Raw genomic sequence first — 20,080 nt, 5'->3', positions numbered from 1 at the left:
CCAACTTGAGGAGTATAAGCACTAATGATATTTATTATCTTTTAAGTACCAGCAAAACAAACATTTTTATGCAGAATTTCATCTCTAAAGTCATCATTCAAATACTGAACAGACAAGAATGCAAGCTATGCACAAATGGGAGAATTTCCCATATTCTTGATCCACGACAACCTGAAATTTGCCTCGACATACAACCACAACGTTCCTATAGCCCCGCAAAACTTCGATTGACGGTAAATGCTCCAAACAAAGCTTCCTCTACAACCTCTTGCCCCATGCCATGACCAACTTTCCTCTGCAAACGATATCATGCATTTGCAAAACCAGGCTTGAGGCATCACTGCAGTTCTTCAAAGTCTGTATGTACACAAACACAAGGAATTAACAAAGATAACTCTCAAGCAACATCCCAAACCAATGTTACTTAAATCCTGGAATGTTTTGGTTCGTGGAAAAGGAATGGGGTTGCAGTGAAAACGGGTATCTAAAAATAGATATCTTGGTGAAAAAAGTGTAATGACACTTGTATATTTTGGAGAGGATGGTGAAGTGTTTCTAAATGTAGAAGAGATTTTCTGATTAGAAACAGATTAATAACAACACAAATAGATTTCTTTTTTTTTTATAAACAACCAAAAAAAATATAGAATTATAAGTTATGTTATGTAAAAAATATTGAATTAAAACTTTGGGTCCTTAGACTTAGCATTCCAGAACGAAAATGTTCCACATTTTTGGAACATGGGTACCAATACGTAGGTCTGTTAGGGTGTCAGCATTTTTTGGCAACTATGTCCCAAAGATATGCTTGGAAGTTGCCATGAGTTCACATCTATCATTATTCTGATGTCAGAACAGCATGCATCAAAAAGATACAAATACATCAATGTGGATCTGGAAATATCCAACTGCATCAGTTGGCAAATTTCATTTTTATTTTCTTCTCCATTTGTGGTTAGAGGTGTTAGTAAGTTCCCACGCTAAAAAATTCTGGCATTTAAACCAAAATTTTGATCCCTAGGATCCCTATATCCCGCTTCTTGGGATCTCAAAAGCCATGGTGAAATAATGAAAAGCAGTAACCATTTGGTTTGCAGAGTAGAATAGAAGGGAAATGGAATAGAATGAAAATTTGAACGGAAAATTTGATCACTCCACCTGATTCCATGTCATTCCTCAGTAGTAAACATGCAAGAAACAAGGGTTTTATGAATAATGATTTAGAAATAGATATGAACTACACTCAAACCAAGTAAAGAAGTTGGATTGAATAGAGATTCCCTACACCTGAAAAGTGCAGGAAATTTTCGTTGATTAAGTTCTCCGAAGACAACATAATTTCGCAAGATAGAGTTCGGAAGTGTGGATTTCGGGACTTGAATTTTAATTTGTGTGGATTTGATAGAAATTCAATACAATTTTATACCACATTTTGTTTAAATACACGCAAATCCAAATCAAGGTCTGAATTCTATGCTCCCAAATGTAAGATCAGATTATACTAAAAAATCAGAGGCAATTAGTGTATGAAAGACCACCTCAAACCATAAACCACAATTTCAACTTGCGGAAAACCATTGCATATCAAGCTGTAAATGTAAGATTTTATTTCAATGAGATATCAAGCAAGGGAGCATAAGTTGTCAGAAACAGGAAGCAAATGAGCAACTATAATCCTGACTTTAAATCATTTGGGAAAAGGAGCTCTTCCCATGATGGAAATATACTGCCTAAAATATCCTAGATATAATAATATAAAACATAGATCTACAAACTTCTGTGCAATTATGCGTATGAAAACATTAATATAATATTAGACAAGATTCAAATTGCAAAAAAAATATGAGGGCAACTAGTTCGGCAGCCTAGTAGATTTCGCAATAAAATAATAATAATAGTTTGTGGCTGTTCAGAAAATAAAGCAATAGGTTTGGCGTGTCAAATTGCTTGTTTATTTCACAATGCAAAGAAGATATTCAGCATCCTATTTGAATCAAATAGAGTAAGACATTACCCAAGTGTGTATTGCATTAGACCAACTCTCTACAGTACAAATAAAAATATGGTAAAAGAAGAAGAACGTGATAGTAATGAACATAACAAATAAGAATACTAATAAGAATAACAACTGCTACAACAACTGCAACAACTCTGACAACAAAACAACAAAAACAAAATAAAAACCAATAAGCTCATTACATACCTGCACTGTTTCCATATGATAGTCATCAGGAAAATAACCATAAAACTCCAAAAGAATAGTTAGTACAGGGAATTCTGCAGGCAAAACTTCTAGGCTGTCAAGTGACTTTAATTGTGTTCACCCACTCCATCCAATCAATGTACAAAACAGAATTCTTTAGAGGAGAAAGAAGGCAGGCCTGAAATTACCAGAGTAGCCTCATCACATACATACCATTCACGAGCTCGTTTCTGTAAAAGGTGAAGACTGAACTCCAATAGATTATAATTAATATTGAAATTGATAAAATACATCCAAGCTATATGGCCAAAGCACAAATCCAAGCAAGAACAGAATATTTCAGGGCAACAATTGCTGCAGGTACAGGAATAGCTATCATAAGTAGTGTTAATTGACATCCCTCCAGTGACTAATTCAAATGCCAATATGCAGACAGCATCAAAATTTGAACATCAAAAGTTAAAGCTCCAAATACACGAGAAGGAGATTTTTTTTTTTTTTTTTTCTGTTAATAACAGTAAAAAAAATAACGAAACCTATAATAAAACCATTCTTCATTTCTTCTATAACCATTAGGAGGGTCAATTTGCATCTCACTAGAAAATCAGAATACCGACCCCAAAATGAAGAAAAATTAGCATAGAAAAAAGAAAACCCTGCTCAACTTTCAGGAACACCGGATAGGATATATGATGCAGTTGCTTAAAAGGGTCCTTAACTATTTTTAGCTTCCCATTGTACATCTTCACTCATACATACACCACCAGATTGCTTGCTTCAAGAAGCACATCAAGCATGCATCCTCACTGGGTTTGGGGCGCTACACTGCCGCCCAGTCCCATCTTCTGGCCCAACAGTGTAAGCTGCTCAATAAACTCTGCTCCTGTGAGAACTTCTGTTGTTCCATACACTATATGCTTGACCGGCTGCTGACGGAGCGCAAGCTCCTGCAAGCTCCCATATTCCACATAATTACCACCACCAATCATGAACACAATAGCTTCTTTAAAAGGCCCTTTTAGATGGCTGCCACCAATTCCAGAGTTAAACTTGGGAGCACGAGGATCAAACATGACATAGGAGTCGATCTCAGGATTTGGCTTACCTTCCATCAAGGCTTCTACAGTCCTTGTCATTGCAAGTTGATGATCACTAGATAACAAGTTTTTCATCCCTGCGGTCACAGCACTAATTGACTGACCATAAAGTTTCTCAGCCCAATCAACAATGTTACTTCTGCTAGCAGAGTTTGCTGATGCCAATGACACATTTAACGATTTGATCTTTTTCACATACTGAAACGCACTAGAATCAACCTCACACTCTCTAAGTGCTGCTTCCACCATCTCTACTTCTGACTGTTGAATGCTTTCTGAAGAAATTAGATAAATGATTGCAAACCTTAGCTTATCCAGTTTCGTCCCCTTCCCTCTGAGCACACTAAGCAGCTCATGCCTATCAATGTTTCCTCTAATCATCATGTCCATCTCCTTCTTAGCATAAGAATCAAGAGATCTCTCCTTGATCTCACCCAACAGTACAGTGGCAATGTTTGTGTGCTTATCAATCACCTGTTTCCGCTCAGTCAGCTCTGGAAGCGAGTTCACTGCATTCATCAAATGCTTTGTATTCCCGATCAAATCCTCACCACCAAACTCAGCCCCCTCATTCCCGCCAGTCCGCCTATTCACCTCTTCAACGTCCTTCTTGTACTTATTCAACTGGGTCTCTATCTCCACAGCAACCTCTGGAAACTCCAAACCCCCGTTGGCAACCCAAAAAGGATCTGAACCATCCAACTCGTATGATCTCATCCCGCCCTTCTCTCCCTGCACACTCAATCTATTGAGCTTCAACCCGAGAACATCATGCACAAGCGGCCGGTACCTAAAATCGTGTTGTATACCCACCGCAAGCTCAAAATTCCGATCAAACAGACACAATATTGGGCGCTGAAACGAGCTCGCGAAACCCCCACCCTCCGAAAACAAATTATTCTTCGTCAAAAGATGGTCGCGCAACCGCTGATCCAAAGCCGCCGCGACCATCTCCGCCGGCCCTCCCCGGGGACACCTAATCACCGGAACCACGGCGAGCGTGGCCAGAACACAAAACAATCCGCTTACAATCCTCTCGATGATCTCCTCAATTTCGCGATCACCCGCCGAAGGATCATTCAATTGAACATAAATATTATTCTGAGCAAGTGAAAACAAGTTATCCTCTAGGGTCACAAACTCCAAGTACTGATCATGTACCTTGGAAATTCGATGCACGGAGTCCGAACCTAAGGTTCCGGAGGCGAGATCTTCGAGGAGCGAGCGAGGAATCGAGGACGAGAAGTTGAGGTGGAAGCTGTCGTAGAGGGATTTGGAGGCGTCGGCAATTATGCGCTGGACATTTTGAGGGCTTGGCCGGACGAAGTAGACAGCGGGGACGTCGTGTACGGGCTTGCGGTCCTTGTCGATGAGGAAATAGAGAGTGACCCCGTGCTTGCGGAGATCCTTGACGTGGATGAGCGGAGAGAGGAGGTTCTGGCAGAACTTGTCGAAAATCAGGATCTTGTACACCTCTTCGTTCGCCGTTCCGGCAGCGTTCACCGGCTGGTTCAGGTTCAGCATTCTTGTGATGCATTCTGGTTCGAAAGGATCCGGATCAGATCGGAGATTTCGGATTGAGAGAGAGAGAGAGAGAGTGAGTAGATACCTGTTTGTTTCTGGCGGAGATTGAGAGTCATGGATGAAGGATACGTGGGCGGAGAGGGATCTTCGTCTACGTTGTCGTCGCCGTCGTCGTCGTCGCGGCCAAGAGATCTTCAAGCTTGCCAGTGGTTCGACTTTGCAGAGTGTCTATGGTTTTCTTTCCGTAAATATGATTTCCCGATATGGTCAACGACGCCGTTTCTGGTTTGATCTTAGAACTGTTAAATTTTAATTAAAATTTTAAAATAATTATTCAAGCTACATAAACTTGGGGAAAAAAGTTCCATTAAAAATAAGAAATCAGCACCAGGTAATATTTATAAAACTAACGCAAATTAAAAAATTAATTAAAAATACTCATTTTTTTATCTTTAAATCAAATAATATTATAAAAAAATATTATAATAAAAATAAAGATTGTTATACTTGTTATACTTTCAAATTTTACTTTACAATAAAATTTTATTGGACATGACAATTGAAAAAATAGTAAAAATATTTTGTAATTGACTTTATTATTATTTTTTGAAATTTATATAATTTTTTTATTTTAATTATTTTAAATTTAATTTTAATTTAGTAGTGTATAAAATGAGTGATTTAATCCAAAAAAAATTATTTTTAGAAATAAAAATTTTTTTATAACAGTTTGCCAAAAATACTAAAAATCTTAAAGTCTGATTTTCAGTTTTTTTTTTTCACAAACCACTGAAAACTAATAATAAAAATAGAAAATTAACAACATAAACAAACACGTTTCTACAACATGTTTTTTTACTATGTAGAAACAGAAAACAAAAAAAAATAGAAAATAATAATAATGCCGAATAGGTTCTAATTTTTTAGTTATTAAGCATAAAAAAGTTAGTTAAATATTTATTGAACCTTAAATATTAATGATAAATTATTAAAAATTTTAAATTTTAAAAAACTCATCTTCGATTTAGTAAAGCTCTACTTTTCGAATAACAAAAACAAAACAAAACCAAATAACTTGCATACATCTACTGTTATTTATAGTAGCCATTTGGGTTGCTTTGCTTTTAGTTTTATCGTAAGCTCATTCATTTTGTATATGGGCTGAACCAAAAAAAGAATTCGAAAATTTTCCGACCGAAAAATGTAGTGACAAAAACTAAACCCTTTTGGTGAAATATTCTCGCACAAAACTGTGTACATTTCCAATTTTAGCAAGAACTCGTGACTGCTAGTGGCAACTCAATCATAAGTATTTAAAAAAAAACAAATGCTATGGAATAACACGAACTTTAATTTATAAACTATAACATCTCTACACAGTATCTACTTTATTCCAATACAGTAAATTCCTTCTGGAATAAATTCATCTCAATTAATACTGCTATTTGATGTTCCTGATAATCTATCATTGGAAAAATAGATCAAGAATTGCAGTATTGCATCAGAAACAATCATGTAAATACTAATAATTTTGAAAAAAATCACTTAATCCGAGCTAGCTCGAATTCATATAACCGCCCGGAGTTCTCCAGTAAGCAAAGCGAACTTCCGATGTTGTGACAAGATGGAAGGGACTAAAACAGCCTGCAAGTCATTACAAAGAGCTGAATCTGTCTGCTGCTTTAGTGCACCAAGCATTGTTTGCAGGATTTGCAGGGGATCACCATGGCTGACCACCAGAATTGTGCATCTGTAGAATCCCAACAATAAATCACCATTCGTATTAAATATATGCAGATATAATGTTAGACTAGGATTGTATCAGAGTTAAGTTGAATTAATGAAGTGGGACACTCAAACTAAAATTGGATATTTTTAACTCAAAACTCAACTTTGAACTTCATGGATCTTATAATTGTTGGCCTGAAGAGGCTTCATTAAGCTCAATTTGATTATTAAATAACACCAGATATAAATATAAAAAATATAATATTTAATATAAATAATAAATAATAAATAAATAAATAACTCAATTAAGCTTGATTAGCCTGATTTTACTATGAAGTCTCTAACTCGACTTGTCAAGATAGCCAAGTAGCTCAACCTTGATTCAAACTCAAATACAGTAGAGCTTGAGTAGCTTACGAGTGGCTTCATTCACCTACACTCCTATCATATATTACACAAATGCTTTTATTTGGTTAGTTGTTCTTAATGGAGTTAACACTAACAACTAACAAGTAACAATCTAATGCAAAATAGGAGGCTTTCTAAGGCATCATCCTCAGACGTGTGTGACCTTTGTTTTCATTGTTTTGAATTTGCCTCTCATTTGTTTTTGCATTGTTGTTTCCCTCAAGGATTTGGAACAAGTTATTTGGTTTTGTTTAAAAAGTTAGGTTTGTCCAGAGTGAATGGAGGATATGCCGGCTATTTCTTTTTTGGGGTTCAGAAGGAGCAAAGGCAAGGCTGCTCTATGGAGATGTGCTTTGTTTGCTGTGTTGTGAGGTATTTGGATGGAAAGAAATACTCGCATTTTTAAGGGGAAGAAGTCCTATTGGTATTTGTTTGAGAAAAGATTCAGTATTTGGCTTCTTTATGGGCAGTTGCTGCTGGTTGTTTCAAGGGATTATGTCTTGAAGATGTTCAGCGTGATTGGTCTGCTGTTTTGTAGTAATTTCTTTGTTTTTCTACATTAATTTTTCTGTTTTTATTTTTCCTTCATTTTGGAGGATTCCTTGTTCTCCTGTATTGTATATTCTTTCTCTATTAATATACTTCTTCTTTTGCAATTTAAAAAGAAAACCACGCGAGAGTTATATTGTTTCAACTACAAATTAATTTGCAGATGCCAGTATGAATGCTGCATAACAATTAAATTTGTTTCACTGCATAGCTTATGCAGTAAAATGTATCAAACTGCTGAATAAGTTAAAATGTAACTATTTCGCAACTCTGATGAGCTAGTCTGCTTTGGTAAAAGGCGCCTCACAAGGTTGAAGTCTAGCTCTCCTTATAAGCAAAGATCTCCCTAGTACATAAACGATGTGGGATCATGACAAGCTCTTACGTCCAATCTTTGACACCTTTGTCAAAGTGGTCCACGCCTTTGTGTGAAAACTACATCTCCATGTAAGATCCACCGACATGGCAATACCCCCAGAGTGGTTCTGATACCAAATTTAATGGTCACATCCCAACTCTGGTTAGGTATTATCTGCTTTGGCCTTGGTCCTCATGGTTTTGTCCCATTAAAGATGAGGTTAGAAGGTTAGAGCCTAAACCATCCTTAAATGGTCAAGATCTCCTTAGTGCACGCCTGAAGTGGGATCATGACACTAAGCAACAGTATGAGTGATATCTTATTAAAATTGAAAATAAATAATAGGTTGAGCATGGTAGGCATTAAGATGTTGCATGAAAATTGAATCAAACAACACATCAGCAATGAATGTTCTATCCTCAAAGGGAGAGAAGGTTGTGTTGGTGTACAGACGAAATGCAAAGCTGGGAAGTCCAGGAGGTAGAAAAAAATTAGCAAACTTAACACCAGAATTAATCCCAATATGTAGAGTATGAGGTAGATGGGCTGAAGGTTCTAAATTTTGGTGAGGAGCAATTATAATATTGTCAGCAGAGGAAGTGGTGTCCATTTTCTCTAGAAAGCAGTTCAAAAAGCTCCCGAAAAAGTTTTTCCCCCCTCCTAGAAAGCTGTTTGGGGACCTGTTCTCACAGGAGACATCCTTTGTCAGGAGAAGGGTGGCGTGTGATAGCTGGTGTTTCATGTGTTAAAAGAAAGGAAGGTGGGGAATCACTGCTCAGTTGCTTGGTAAATCTGATGCTTTTTGAGGCAATGGTTCGATGTCAGTTGGGTAATGCCATACAGACTTTGTTCTTTCATTATTAGGAAATCAGAGGGATGAGTGGACCATTAAGAAGATGTGGAGTGCAGATCCTTAACTCGGTGGATTTTGAGAAAAAGGAGGAGAAAAGAGAGGGGGGGGGGGGGGGAAGCTTTAGACGTAGAGGGATTCAGGGATATTGTTAGTAACACTTGTTCTATTGGAGCTCAAGCAATTTTACACCAGATAGTGCTTGGCTCGACTCTTTCTTTTATCTTTGATCCTTGAAGTGCTTCTACGTTCATTTCTACAAGGGAGGCGCCCCCTTCATGCCTATTTTGAATTTAGTTAATCATTTTAATTATAGAAACAATAGACTACTAAATTTTGGTCTGCTGAGAGAGGGGGGGGGGGGGGGTAAGCGTTAGAAGGAAATAGATGATTCATGGATATTGTTATTAACACTTGTTCTATTGGAGCTCAAGCAATTTTACACCAGATAGTGCTTGGCTCGACTCTTTCTATTATCTTTGATCCTTTAAGTGCTTCTATGTTCATTTCTTGTACAAGGGAGGCACCCCCTTCATGCCTATTTTGAATTTAGTTAATCACTTTAATTATAGAAACAATAGACTACTAAATTTTGGTCTGCTGAGAGGGAGGGGGGGGGGGGGGGGAGCTTTAGAAGGAAGTAGAGGGATTCATGGATATTGTTATTAACACTTGTTCTATTGGAGCTCGAGCAATTTTACACCAGATAGTGCTTGGCTCGACTCTTTCTCTTATCTTTGATCCTTGAAGTGCTTCTATGTTCAATAGAAGAGTATGTTACAATATATTGTTTATTGTTGACCAGCAACCCGACTAGCTTTGAGGAGGCTAACGAAGAAGACAAATGGAGAAAAGAGATGGATGAGGAGATTCAATCCATCGAGAAAAACAAGACTTGGGAGTTGACAAATCTCCCGAAGGGCGACAAAACTATTGGTGTGAAATGGGTCTACAAGACTAAGAAGAACGCTCAAGGAGAAGTTTAGAGATACAAAGCAAAACTTGTTGCCAAGGGCTACAAGCAGAAAGAAGGGATTGATTATGGAGAAATCTTTGCCCCGGTTGCTAGGCTTGAAACTATCAGATTACTAATTTCACTATCAACACAAAATGGATGGAAGCTTTACCATATGGATGTGAAATCAGCATTTGTAAATGGTTTTCTAGAAGAAAAGATCTATATCGATCGACCACCTGGATATGTGAAGAAGAACAAAGAATATAGAGTGTACAAGCTGAAGAAAGCACTATATGACTTGAAGCAGGCACCTTGTGCGTGGAACATGAGGATTGATGACTATTTCCAAAAGAATGTATTTGAGAAGTGCCCCTATGAGCATGCGCTATGCATGAAGATGGAGATAGACGGAAGCATGCTGATTGCTTGCCTATATGTTGATGATCTGATCTTCACCGGCAATAATCCAGAGATATTTGCTGTTTTCAAGAAGAGCATGGTCAAAGAATTTGAAATGACAGATATTGGCCAGATGGCTCATTTCCTTGGCATAGAAGTCGTGTAAAGTGAGAAGGGAATCTTCATCTCCCAGAGCCACTATGCAAAAGAAGTAACAAAGAAGTTTGGGATGGACAAATGCAACCCTGTGATAAATCTAGTTGAAACGAAATTGGAGTTGAGAAAGAATGAGCAAGGAAATGTTGACCCCACATATTTCAATAGTTTGGTTGGAAACTTGAGGTATTTGATGTGCACCAGACCAAACATACTCTATGGAATTGGACTTGTCAGCACGTACATGGAGACTCCTGACCAGTCTCATTTGAATGTAGTGAAAAGGATACTCCGTTATGTCAAGGGTACCATCATTGATGGTATGTTTTATTCATCAAGAAGTGATTGCAAACTTATCGGCTATTTAGATAGCGATTGAGGAAGAGATCTTGATGAAAGAAAAAACACGACTGGATTCACATTCTTTATGGGAGATACATCGTTTACATGGTCATCAAAGAAGCAACCCATTGTAACGTTGTCTTTTGGTCTGCTGAGCTGTTTGGTTATCACAATGATCTATAAACTCATAATTTTTAATTGTTTTCCTTTTCCGAATAGGTATATGGCTTAATACCCTTGAAGAAGAGCTTATATGTTATTTTAAAAAATGAACCTCCATAAGAAAATTAATTATTAACCAGTAATTCCTCATCAATTAAATTTTAATTTATGACTGGCAGCAGAAACATATCAAATGATTTATATTTACCCCTGAAACTCTGACTCCATGGTTTCCATAGCAATGGCAAGTCTAGAAGCTACATCAGCAACACTTTCTCCACCTTCAGGCTGCATGAATGGATCTTTCTCATCAAGAGCCCATATCTCAGGATACTGTGGATGATAGAAGACTGTTAACCCTTATTCTGATTCAAACATTAGTAGATTTGAGGAGAAAAAGCATTAGCTCTTTTCCCATAAAAACAGGGACATCACTGTTGAACATAAAAATTAATGAGCTCTAGCATGCAAGTATAATGTTGGTGTGCATTTCTTCCAAGTACACCAAAAGCAGAGATCCCTCAATCTGCAAATTCTGTATTAACTAAAACCAAATAATAGTCCCTATTTCACTAACACACTACTGACTTTATCATGTGACATCAGTTCAAACGAAGGACCAAAGTAACGTTCCCGGAGATACTCCATCACCTGTGCAGCAAAACATAGTTCGCTATCAGACTAAATGAAACAAAATGATGCCATTCCCTAAATAAATATTTAAAATATATACACAAACAGAAGAGAACAAGAAGCAGCGTGCAACTAACTCATAATTAAGTTACCTATCAATGTATTCCATATTCATCATTTGGCAAAGTATTTGACAAGAAAAATCTTCATTTTTCTTTATGCTATTACAAGATTTGAAACACCCAAAAAGCAACACATAGATTTTTCTCTTTCTTTTGACAGGTACAATTGCACCTCGAAGATAGTGAGTGGAAGGATCAAAACTGACACCACAAGCCACGCACGCATAAAGGCAGCACATAGAAATTCATATATTGGTATATTACATATACAGTAGCACCCATAAAAAGAGGCTAACATCTGGTCAAATGCAGCTGCATTTCTAAATCCAGAGTGGATCTAATTAGATGGATCTAACATATAACAAACAAGCCTCTTACGGTTTGCATCCCATAATAATACTTCTTTCCAATATCACAAGCATTTACAGCTTGCACAAACAAGATAACTCAATTACATATTGTACAAGAAATATACTGCATGAAATTTACCACATTGGATGTCTCTGCCAATGCACTGAACCTATCATGCTGCATCTTTACAAGTTGCACTATATGTTTGCCATGTTCTTGTGCTTGTGTAATTTGTTAAGCTATGTTCCTTTCGAAGTCCATATGGCTCACCTTGCACTGAGGGCCTTCAAATGGGAGATTTAGAACAGATGCAACAACTTTAGCAGTGTGGCTTGTTCGCGAAAATGGAGAGTAGCAAATGCGGACATTTTCAATAGGTATGTTATTTTCCTTCAGTTCCTGCACATATCTTTAAGTTAGCCTGGGAAGCCTGGGAACCAAACAATTATTACTCTTGGTGCAAATTTTGAAAATGAGTACAAAGTGGGAAAGCACCAAGGCAATACCCAAATCAACAATCAGGCATAAGTTGTTCTCTTTGGCCCTCTAGAATTATTAAAACCTTCACCTGTAGATTGTCTAACAATCCCCTTCTTCTCAGAGGCAAGAAAAAAAAATTACTTTTAACAGTATTAAGAAGAATAATAAGGGCTCCCTCGTGTTTAATAGTGGAGTGCAATGACCAAACAGAAATATGAACAGAAAAAAGAGATGATGTATGCTTAATGCAGCCATGGTGTTGCCCAGGCCTGATGCAGTTTTATGAGAAGTGAAGTGTCTTGGGTTCCATTGACATACTGATCAAAATCCACCTAGTAGATTCACTTCTGCCCTTATATCATTTATCTAACACAATAGAGTGAAAATAATATCAAACCACTTTCACTATGTCATAAGCAAAGAATAGAAATATAGGATAATTAATTTTTTATTTAATTTAGTTTTCTTTTTGTGACTAGGACCCGCCACAACCTTTTCCAGCTTTATTATTCCTCTTTTAGCAAAAGCCTTCAACTTGAAGACAATAAACATATTCTCCATCCAGGCACTCACATTCTGCTTGGTGTTCTGATCAAAATTCAGTACCCCATAGAGACATCAGACTACTAAACAAGGTTGTTAAAATTGGGATCCAATATGGGATTGCCAAGAGGGTTGCCAGGATTGGAACTTAGGAAGGGATTGACGATCATAAGATTCTGCTAATGATATCAACTAAGTATAAGAAAATGCATTTACATTATTTTCCATAAATTTAAATATTATAAATGTAAAAACTTGTCAGGAAATAACAAGTAGCTTATAAGGTAGAGCCTATATACAACAAAGAGATCTAGTGTTCAAATTGTTGTATTCTTAAGTCAATTAAATCGGCTTATAAAGGAAAAAAGAATAAATACTTATAGGAAAAAGAAAAAGAAAAAGAGAAGTATAATTGTTAATACAAATTAATCAACAAACAACTATACAACAAGAACATTGAAAATATATTTAAAATTTAGCAAACAAATAACAAAAGCCAAACCCTCAAGCTAGCTAATTAAAATTAGTGTCAACATTCAAAACACAATTGCTTCGTCAAACCCCCAAGATCATCATGGTTGACTTCATTTAGCCCATCATTAAAATCATCTCATGATTGACATTATTGTAATCCACTGCATTAGCGTATTAAATATCTATATATATCCTTAAACCTAAATATTGATGTTTGACATGTGAACCACTTGACGAACATCAATCTAAAAACAAATTTTTGAGCCTATATTTTTGTTAATACTAGATAAACCAAATGACTTCCTAAGTTGTCCGATCCTTGTAGAAGTGATGTAGGACAAACACCAAGAATGTAGTAAAAGCTTCTTCTTCTTTTTGTTAATGTTAGTAAATTTAAAAAATAAAAACAATAAACTTAAACACAAATAAAAATACAAACATAAACACAATTCACAAATAGGTTGAGGCACGGATATCTCGCTCCCTTTAAGGAGATTCAAGCCCTCTGCGATTTTTGACTTAGCCCACGAACAAGTGCAACAAAACTCCTTAAGACTTGTCTCCCTTAGGATACAACAGTCCAATTTGAATCGTATGACTCTCTCCAGTTCTGCACAAATGGAGGAGTCCAAAGCTCCACACAAAAAAAAAAAAAAAAAACTCCTTTCTTTGCTTGTCAAACTCTCTAGACTTGAAAGACGTGATGAATGATGTGAAGAGATCGGTGTGTAGTGTCAATGCCTTAAGGGTCTACTTATAGGCACAAAATGACCTTACATTTTCCATGTACTTAATAAATAAGATGTATATATATATTAAATAGGTACACACCTAATTTTCAGATACAATCACATAATTAATCTTACGAATTTATGAGATACATAAATGAATGACATAATTAAATGCAGATGCATAACCCATTCCAAGATACATGCTCTTTTTCAAGATAATAAATAAAATAATAATATTTATACACTAACAATTCCCCCCTCATTTTAATATTATGTATGTAGCATGCACGTAGAGAGTTTAACAATCAAAGATGAATAATTATGCATAATGAAGGTGTGTTCTACATTGAACCTTCACTTAGTGAACAATAACCTTTACTCCAGAGCCAGTAGTAGTCTCAAACTTGAACTATGACTACTTAAGGGAAATAAAATATTACTGCTCACACATAATCATTCAGGTGTTGACATGAGCTTTAACAGCCGTTTCGGCCTTGTGCTAATCCCGATTTCATGAGCATATTTGAGAATAAGCTCAATTATCATAGAGAGTGGCCCCACTCTCATGCTCACATAGGTGAAATCTGTCAAGGGTGCTCCTATAACTAACACCCCACTCATAAGAGATACAAATTATCATTAAGAGTTTCAAAAACTCAACCTCCTCCATTATAGGATAAATGCACTGACACCATAGGGATGAGTTTAAAAATAATAGTACATTTCTTATGACCACCATATGATTTGTTCTTCCCATTGAACCCAATTACAGGGTCTTTGGTTCTTGGGTTGGGTATCCTCATATGTGGTTCATGATTTTACGGGCTTTAATCACATCCCCCTCGATGTATTCCAAACCCTTTCTCTTGCTAAGGCCTTAGTTAATGGATCTGCAAGATTCTTATAAAATTTTATATAACTCACATTAATGATGCCACCACTCAATTATGATCTCATAGTACTTTGTTTTCTTCTTATGGGTCTAGATTTACTGTTATAATAACGGTTATTCACTTTATTGATTGCAACAGTACTATTACAATTAATTAGGATAGGTGGTATTGATTTTTTTCCAAAATGGAAATTCATACAACATTTCTCCCAACCAACTTGCTTCCTCACCAGCTGACGCTAAAGCAATAAGCTCAGCTTCTATAGTTGAGCTAGCAATTGTTGTTTGATTTTTAGATTTCCAGCAAATAGCACCACCGCCTAAAGTAAAAATATAACATTATAACCCCCGGTAGAGAGAGAATCTCCTAACAAAGTATTCCAATCAGCATCACAAAAACCTTCAAGTATAGCAGGATACTTAGTAAAGAACAAGCCACAAATTTTGGTACCAACTAAATATTTCATTACACGTTCAAAAGCATTCCAATGTTCTCTACCCGGCTTGCTCGAAAATCTACTAAGTATTCCTACTACATATGCAATGTCAGGTCTAATTAAATCAGTTGCATATCTCAGGCTACCAATAATGCTATCATATTCCTTTTTATTAACCACTCCATTTGCATTCTCAATAGGAAATAAGTGATTACTTGAATCAAAAAGAGTAGTAACATGCTTGCACTTATCATAGCCATATTTATTCAAAAATTTTTCAACGTAATGCTATTGATCAAGAAAGATACCATCGCACCATTTGTAATTTTCATGCCTGAAAAACCATTAGTCTTACTTAAATCTTTCATCCCAAATTTTTTTTTAGCATAGTTCTTGTTTTATTTATGACATACAAATTTGAACAAAAAATAAGCAAGTCATCCACATAAAGGCCAATAATAACATGTGAATCTTCCCAAGATTTATAATAAACACACTTGTCAGACTCATTTGTTTATATCCATTCTCAATTATGCAAGAATCAAACTTTTCATGCCACTGTTTTGGTGTTTGTTTTAATAGGATCAATACCATTTTGGTAAAGTGGGATCAGAGTCAGGTTCACGATTTTAACAACCATGTCAGTAAAAATATACTATTATTATTTTATATTCATTCCTGCAGTAATTCTTCCCAACTTTTAGACTTTTTCATTCAAAATGCTCATCCCAACTCGAAAATAAAATTTATATATATAGAGAGAGAGAGAGACACACACACACACACAGAGATATGTATAGAAAATCTGAACTTCCTCATTTCTTATACACTTACATTGTCAATGATAAAATATTGGCATGGTAATTTTCCAAACTCATATCATACGACCAATCCAACCAAGCAATCAACGCTTGTTACTATACTCACTTACTTCATGATACTCTATTCACTGGAGCAAATTTTCAAGTATTTGCCAGGTGAATCGGAGATCAATCTAGAAATTTTTGAAAAAATAGAAATAACTTGAGTATTCAACAAAGATAAGCATACACAGGATATCTGTATCAATTGGATAACTACAATGGCCTAAGCAAGTTCAACCAATTATATGGCAACTAACCCTTCCCCACCACACTACAGCATACATAAGCTGAAGTAACTGGATTATTTTATGTACAATTACCTCCAAGAAACATTGATTTGAAAAGTTTGATGAAAAGGGAAAATTGAAGTTGCTTCATACTGAAAAAGAGGTTAATTGAAATACAGATGCATTTAAAAATAATAATAATAATAATAATAATAATAAAACAAGAAATCATGAAATAGGAACAACTACCCTTAAGAATAATTCTCCAGCTAACTGTGCTTGATTAACTCCTTCGGAAGCCAACTGATATTCTACGCGTATTCCATTTTCCTGTTAGCATGCTAATAATGGTTTATATGGAATAAGAGTACCAGAAATCTAAAAGATACACAACATTATAAACTAAATGTAAGTAATCATAGCAACCAATTAAGGAGGGGAAAACATCTTTTAGGTAATTCTCACTCACTGCCCCACACCCATATAATTTAGCTTATGCTCTTCGATTGCCAATATCAAGGAATTAAAGGGAAAAAAGTCCCAATGCTAAAAGTGGTAATTTCTGAATTGAATGACTAATTCCATATTGTAAATAAAGAAGACAAAAGAATTCCCCTAATTGCTTGCTTTTGCTGAAACATCACCAGGGTAAATATCAACTTAAGCAATACATAATTGCACAAAAAAATAAAAAATCATAGCTAAAACGCTCAAATGATCATTAGCATTTGGGCGACTAGCTTAGTACTTTCTTGCTTTTGCTGAAACATTACCACCACAAATATCAATTCACAGCATACAATCGCACAAAAATTAAATAGCAATTTATTGCTGAAAAGCCCAAATGATCTTTACCGGCTGAAATATTGATTTCTTTCTTTTGCTAAAACATGACCAGCGTGATATCAACTTACCACCACAAATATCAATTCACAGCATACAATCGCACAAAAATTAAATAGCAATTTATTGCTGAAAAGCCCAAATGATCTTTACCGGCTGAAATATTGATTTCTTTCTTTTGCTAAAACATGACCAGCGTGATATCAACTCACAACACAGAATTGCACAAAAGTGAACTAAAATCTCCTTGCTAAAAATCCCACATGATCATTGCCACCAGGGTTATAAGAACGGTTAAAAAAAAAAATTGCTAGTAAATAAAACAGATATCTTTCCAGGACACTAAATCGGGCCAGCAGAACAAGTTTCCCTCATTTAATTTAGTTAGCTTTTCCATTAAGTGAGAACATAGAACGCGAAAACAATCATTTTCAGTTTTTCTTTTTTTCTACTTTTTTGAGAAATGACTGACTGGTATAATGCAAAAAGATGAAGAAAAGGAAAGACCCAATATTAAATTAAGAGAAGAAGAGACGGACCAAAGAGGAAACAATGAGACCTCTCTCGTTTGGAATGCTCTTGCCGTGTCTCAGCACCCAGTACCTGTTCTGCAGAATCATCTCTCTCTCTCTCTCTCTCTCTCTCTCTCTCGTATGAGCGGAGCTAATCGAAGATAATTTTTAAATATGTTGGCGAAAATTTTACATTTTTGCACAATTAGCATTTAATTTTTCTTAATTTTTAATTATATTTGGATAATTTTTTATTTTAAATAATGTTCAAATTCCACCTTTACTAAATTGAAGCCTTTCTCAACACTTAAATTTTTTGTGGATTATGAGATAAGTTAATGGATTTTTGTCTTTACAAGAAATTTTTTTGCCTCATTTTTTGTTCTCATAATTATATTTGTCTTCCTCTTTTCTCGTATTCCCTCTTCAAATCTTCACTAAAGATACATCCAATCAATCTCTTATGAGATTTTAAAAATCTCACAACCTCTCCTAAAATTTGATTTTAAGGTACTTATATTCTGATAAAAGCTTATCTTTTCGCAAAATATAAATGAACGTTTATGTTTTTTTAACAAATCTCAAAAAAAGCTCATGAAATTTGTAAAACGTTAGGAAAGGGTTCTAAAATTTTTGAAACTTTAGGAAAAATCTTTATTTTTTTTATCAAACTTTTGATGAGGTAAGTGCCTTTTACACTTACTACTTACACTTACTATTTTTATCGATTGTGATTACAAGTGCACTCTATTTTATTAGCAAAAGCATTTGTACAAGTGAAATCACTTCCACCAAAATGTGGGGAAGATAAATTCATGTCATAAATCCTGTGAAGAGCTGGCTATAATTTGTTTTTTAATATATTGTAGTTTAAAATACAAGTTAGACTTGTGAGAATTTGAATAGAATATATAATGCCATTAGTTTTGTCTATACATATTTATATACAACACTTGAAATCCATCCTCTAAATTATAGATTAATGATTAATTTTTCTTCTCAAGTTTTTGAAAATCTTTTGAAGCAACCGTAAGCATTATGGTAATCTTTTGAAAATCTTTAAAATCAGTTTAAATCAATAATTTAGTTTGGCAGAAGGAAGGAAAAGGAAAATAGAAAGGAAACTTATTTTTCCTTTTATTTTTCTTCTCTATTAAATACTATTAAAAATAAAAGTTTATTTTAATATAACTAAAAATTAAAAATATTAAATATTAGTAAAATCAAAATTTTATTTATAAATTTAATATGCTTTTATATTTTCTTTTTGATTTTCCTTGATAACCAAACATATAATTGTGAATTAAAAATTTTATTTCCCTTCCTCTAATATTTCTAAGTTCCGAACAGGCCATAAAAAACATGGAATTTGAACTGTAACGACCTGCTTAATTAACTGGGTATATTATTATTATTATTATTATTATTTTTACTCTAATATTCTACATGCTCTGATACCATGCTGGGGGTAAACCCAACCAAAACCTAAGCAGTAAGAAGCGGAAATCATGTAACATAACCATAAATTATTACATACAATACCAATACCAGAGTACTACTATGTTTCCTAAAATATACACATATAACTGTTTTTCAAAAATTCCCTCAACTGTACTAGAATATACAAAAACGCTCCCAAAAATGATACTCACTCTCTGACAGGGTACTACAGACGCCCCTCTATTTACGAGTCTAATTTGCTCGCCTACCCGGATCACCTGAAAAATATTTCAACACTGGGATGAGGCAACGCTCAGTAAGAAGAAATATGTTATTACTAGTGTGTGGCAAATGAGTTACTATATATCATGTAATTTGTTTCATATAAACATGAATAACTGAGTACAAAAGTACATCACAAATAATAAAGTACACCACCCCTTTTTCCCTATTGTTTGACATATCAGTATTATGGTTATAATTCAAAATATTTCTAATGTATATAGTAGGATCCCCGTTTCTGTAAATCAATACGTAAGTAATAGTAACTGAAACTGTTCCCTGTGGCTATCTGTGTCATGACATGCCACTCATGACGAGGTTGTGCGGCCCGAAGGCTAGATTTACCCTGGCTGGCCAACCAGGAATAAATCACTGAACTCTGTCAGTCGACCTGCCCACCTCAACCTATATCTGGATAGGGAGTCCAACCTCTTCAAAGGGCTTAGGTGGTCGACCGTACCACGTATTATCTGAATAGGTGGTTGCACTCATAAAGTAACATAATATCTGTAGCAA

At 35.3% G+C, this 20,080-nt stretch overlaps 2 protein-coding genes across 3 annotated transcripts; both read right to left on the bottom strand.

The window, feature by feature from the left end:
* Nucleotides 1-2,521: 2,521 nt before the first annotated feature.
* Nucleotides 2,522-5,140, bottom strand: LOC131156564 (SEC1 family transport protein SLY1). The gene is made up of 2 exons (XM_058110359.1): nt 4,910-5,140; nt 2,522-4,838 (listed from the first exon to the last, which is right to left on the bottom strand). The coding sequence occupies exons 1-2, from the start codon at nt 4,938-4,940 to the stop codon at nt 3,007-3,009; spliced, it is 1,863 nt and encodes a 620-aa protein (XP_057966342.1). The 5' UTR covers nt 4,941-5,140; the 3' UTR covers nt 2,522-3,006.
* Nucleotides 5,141-6,157: 1,017 nt separating this feature from the next.
* Nucleotides 6,158-18,051, bottom strand: LOC131156563 (uncharacterized). 2 transcript variants are annotated; one of them, XM_058110357.1, is made up of 6 exons: nt 17,870-18,051; nt 16,737-16,817; nt 12,111-12,239; nt 11,323-11,385; nt 10,943-11,067; nt 6,158-6,574 (listed from the first exon to the last, which is right to left on the bottom strand). In XM_058110357.1, the coding sequence occupies exons 1-6, from the start codon at nt 17,948-17,950 to the stop codon at nt 6,391-6,393; spliced, it is 663 nt and encodes a 220-aa protein (XP_057966340.1). In that variant the 5' UTR covers nt 17,951-18,051; the 3' UTR covers nt 6,158-6,390. The 2 variants fall into 2 exon arrangements, with proteins under 2 accessions (XP_057966340.1, XP_057966341.1); XM_058110358.1 differs by lacking the exon at nt 11,323-11,385 and having other exon boundaries at nt 17,870-18,014.
* Between the last annotated feature and the right edge of the window lie 2,029 nt (nt 18,052-20,080).

Source organism: Malania oleifera, chromosome 5 (assembly GCF_029873635.1).
Source record: "Malania oleifera isolate guangnan ecotype guangnan chromosome 5, ASM2987363v1, whole genome shotgun sequence".
Taxonomy (NCBI): domain Eukaryota; kingdom Viridiplantae; phylum Streptophyta; class Magnoliopsida; order Santalales; family Ximeniaceae; genus Malania; species Malania oleifera.
The sequence above is the reverse complement of the archived record's forward strand: the minus strand, read 5'-3'. Positions and strand labels throughout refer to the sequence as shown.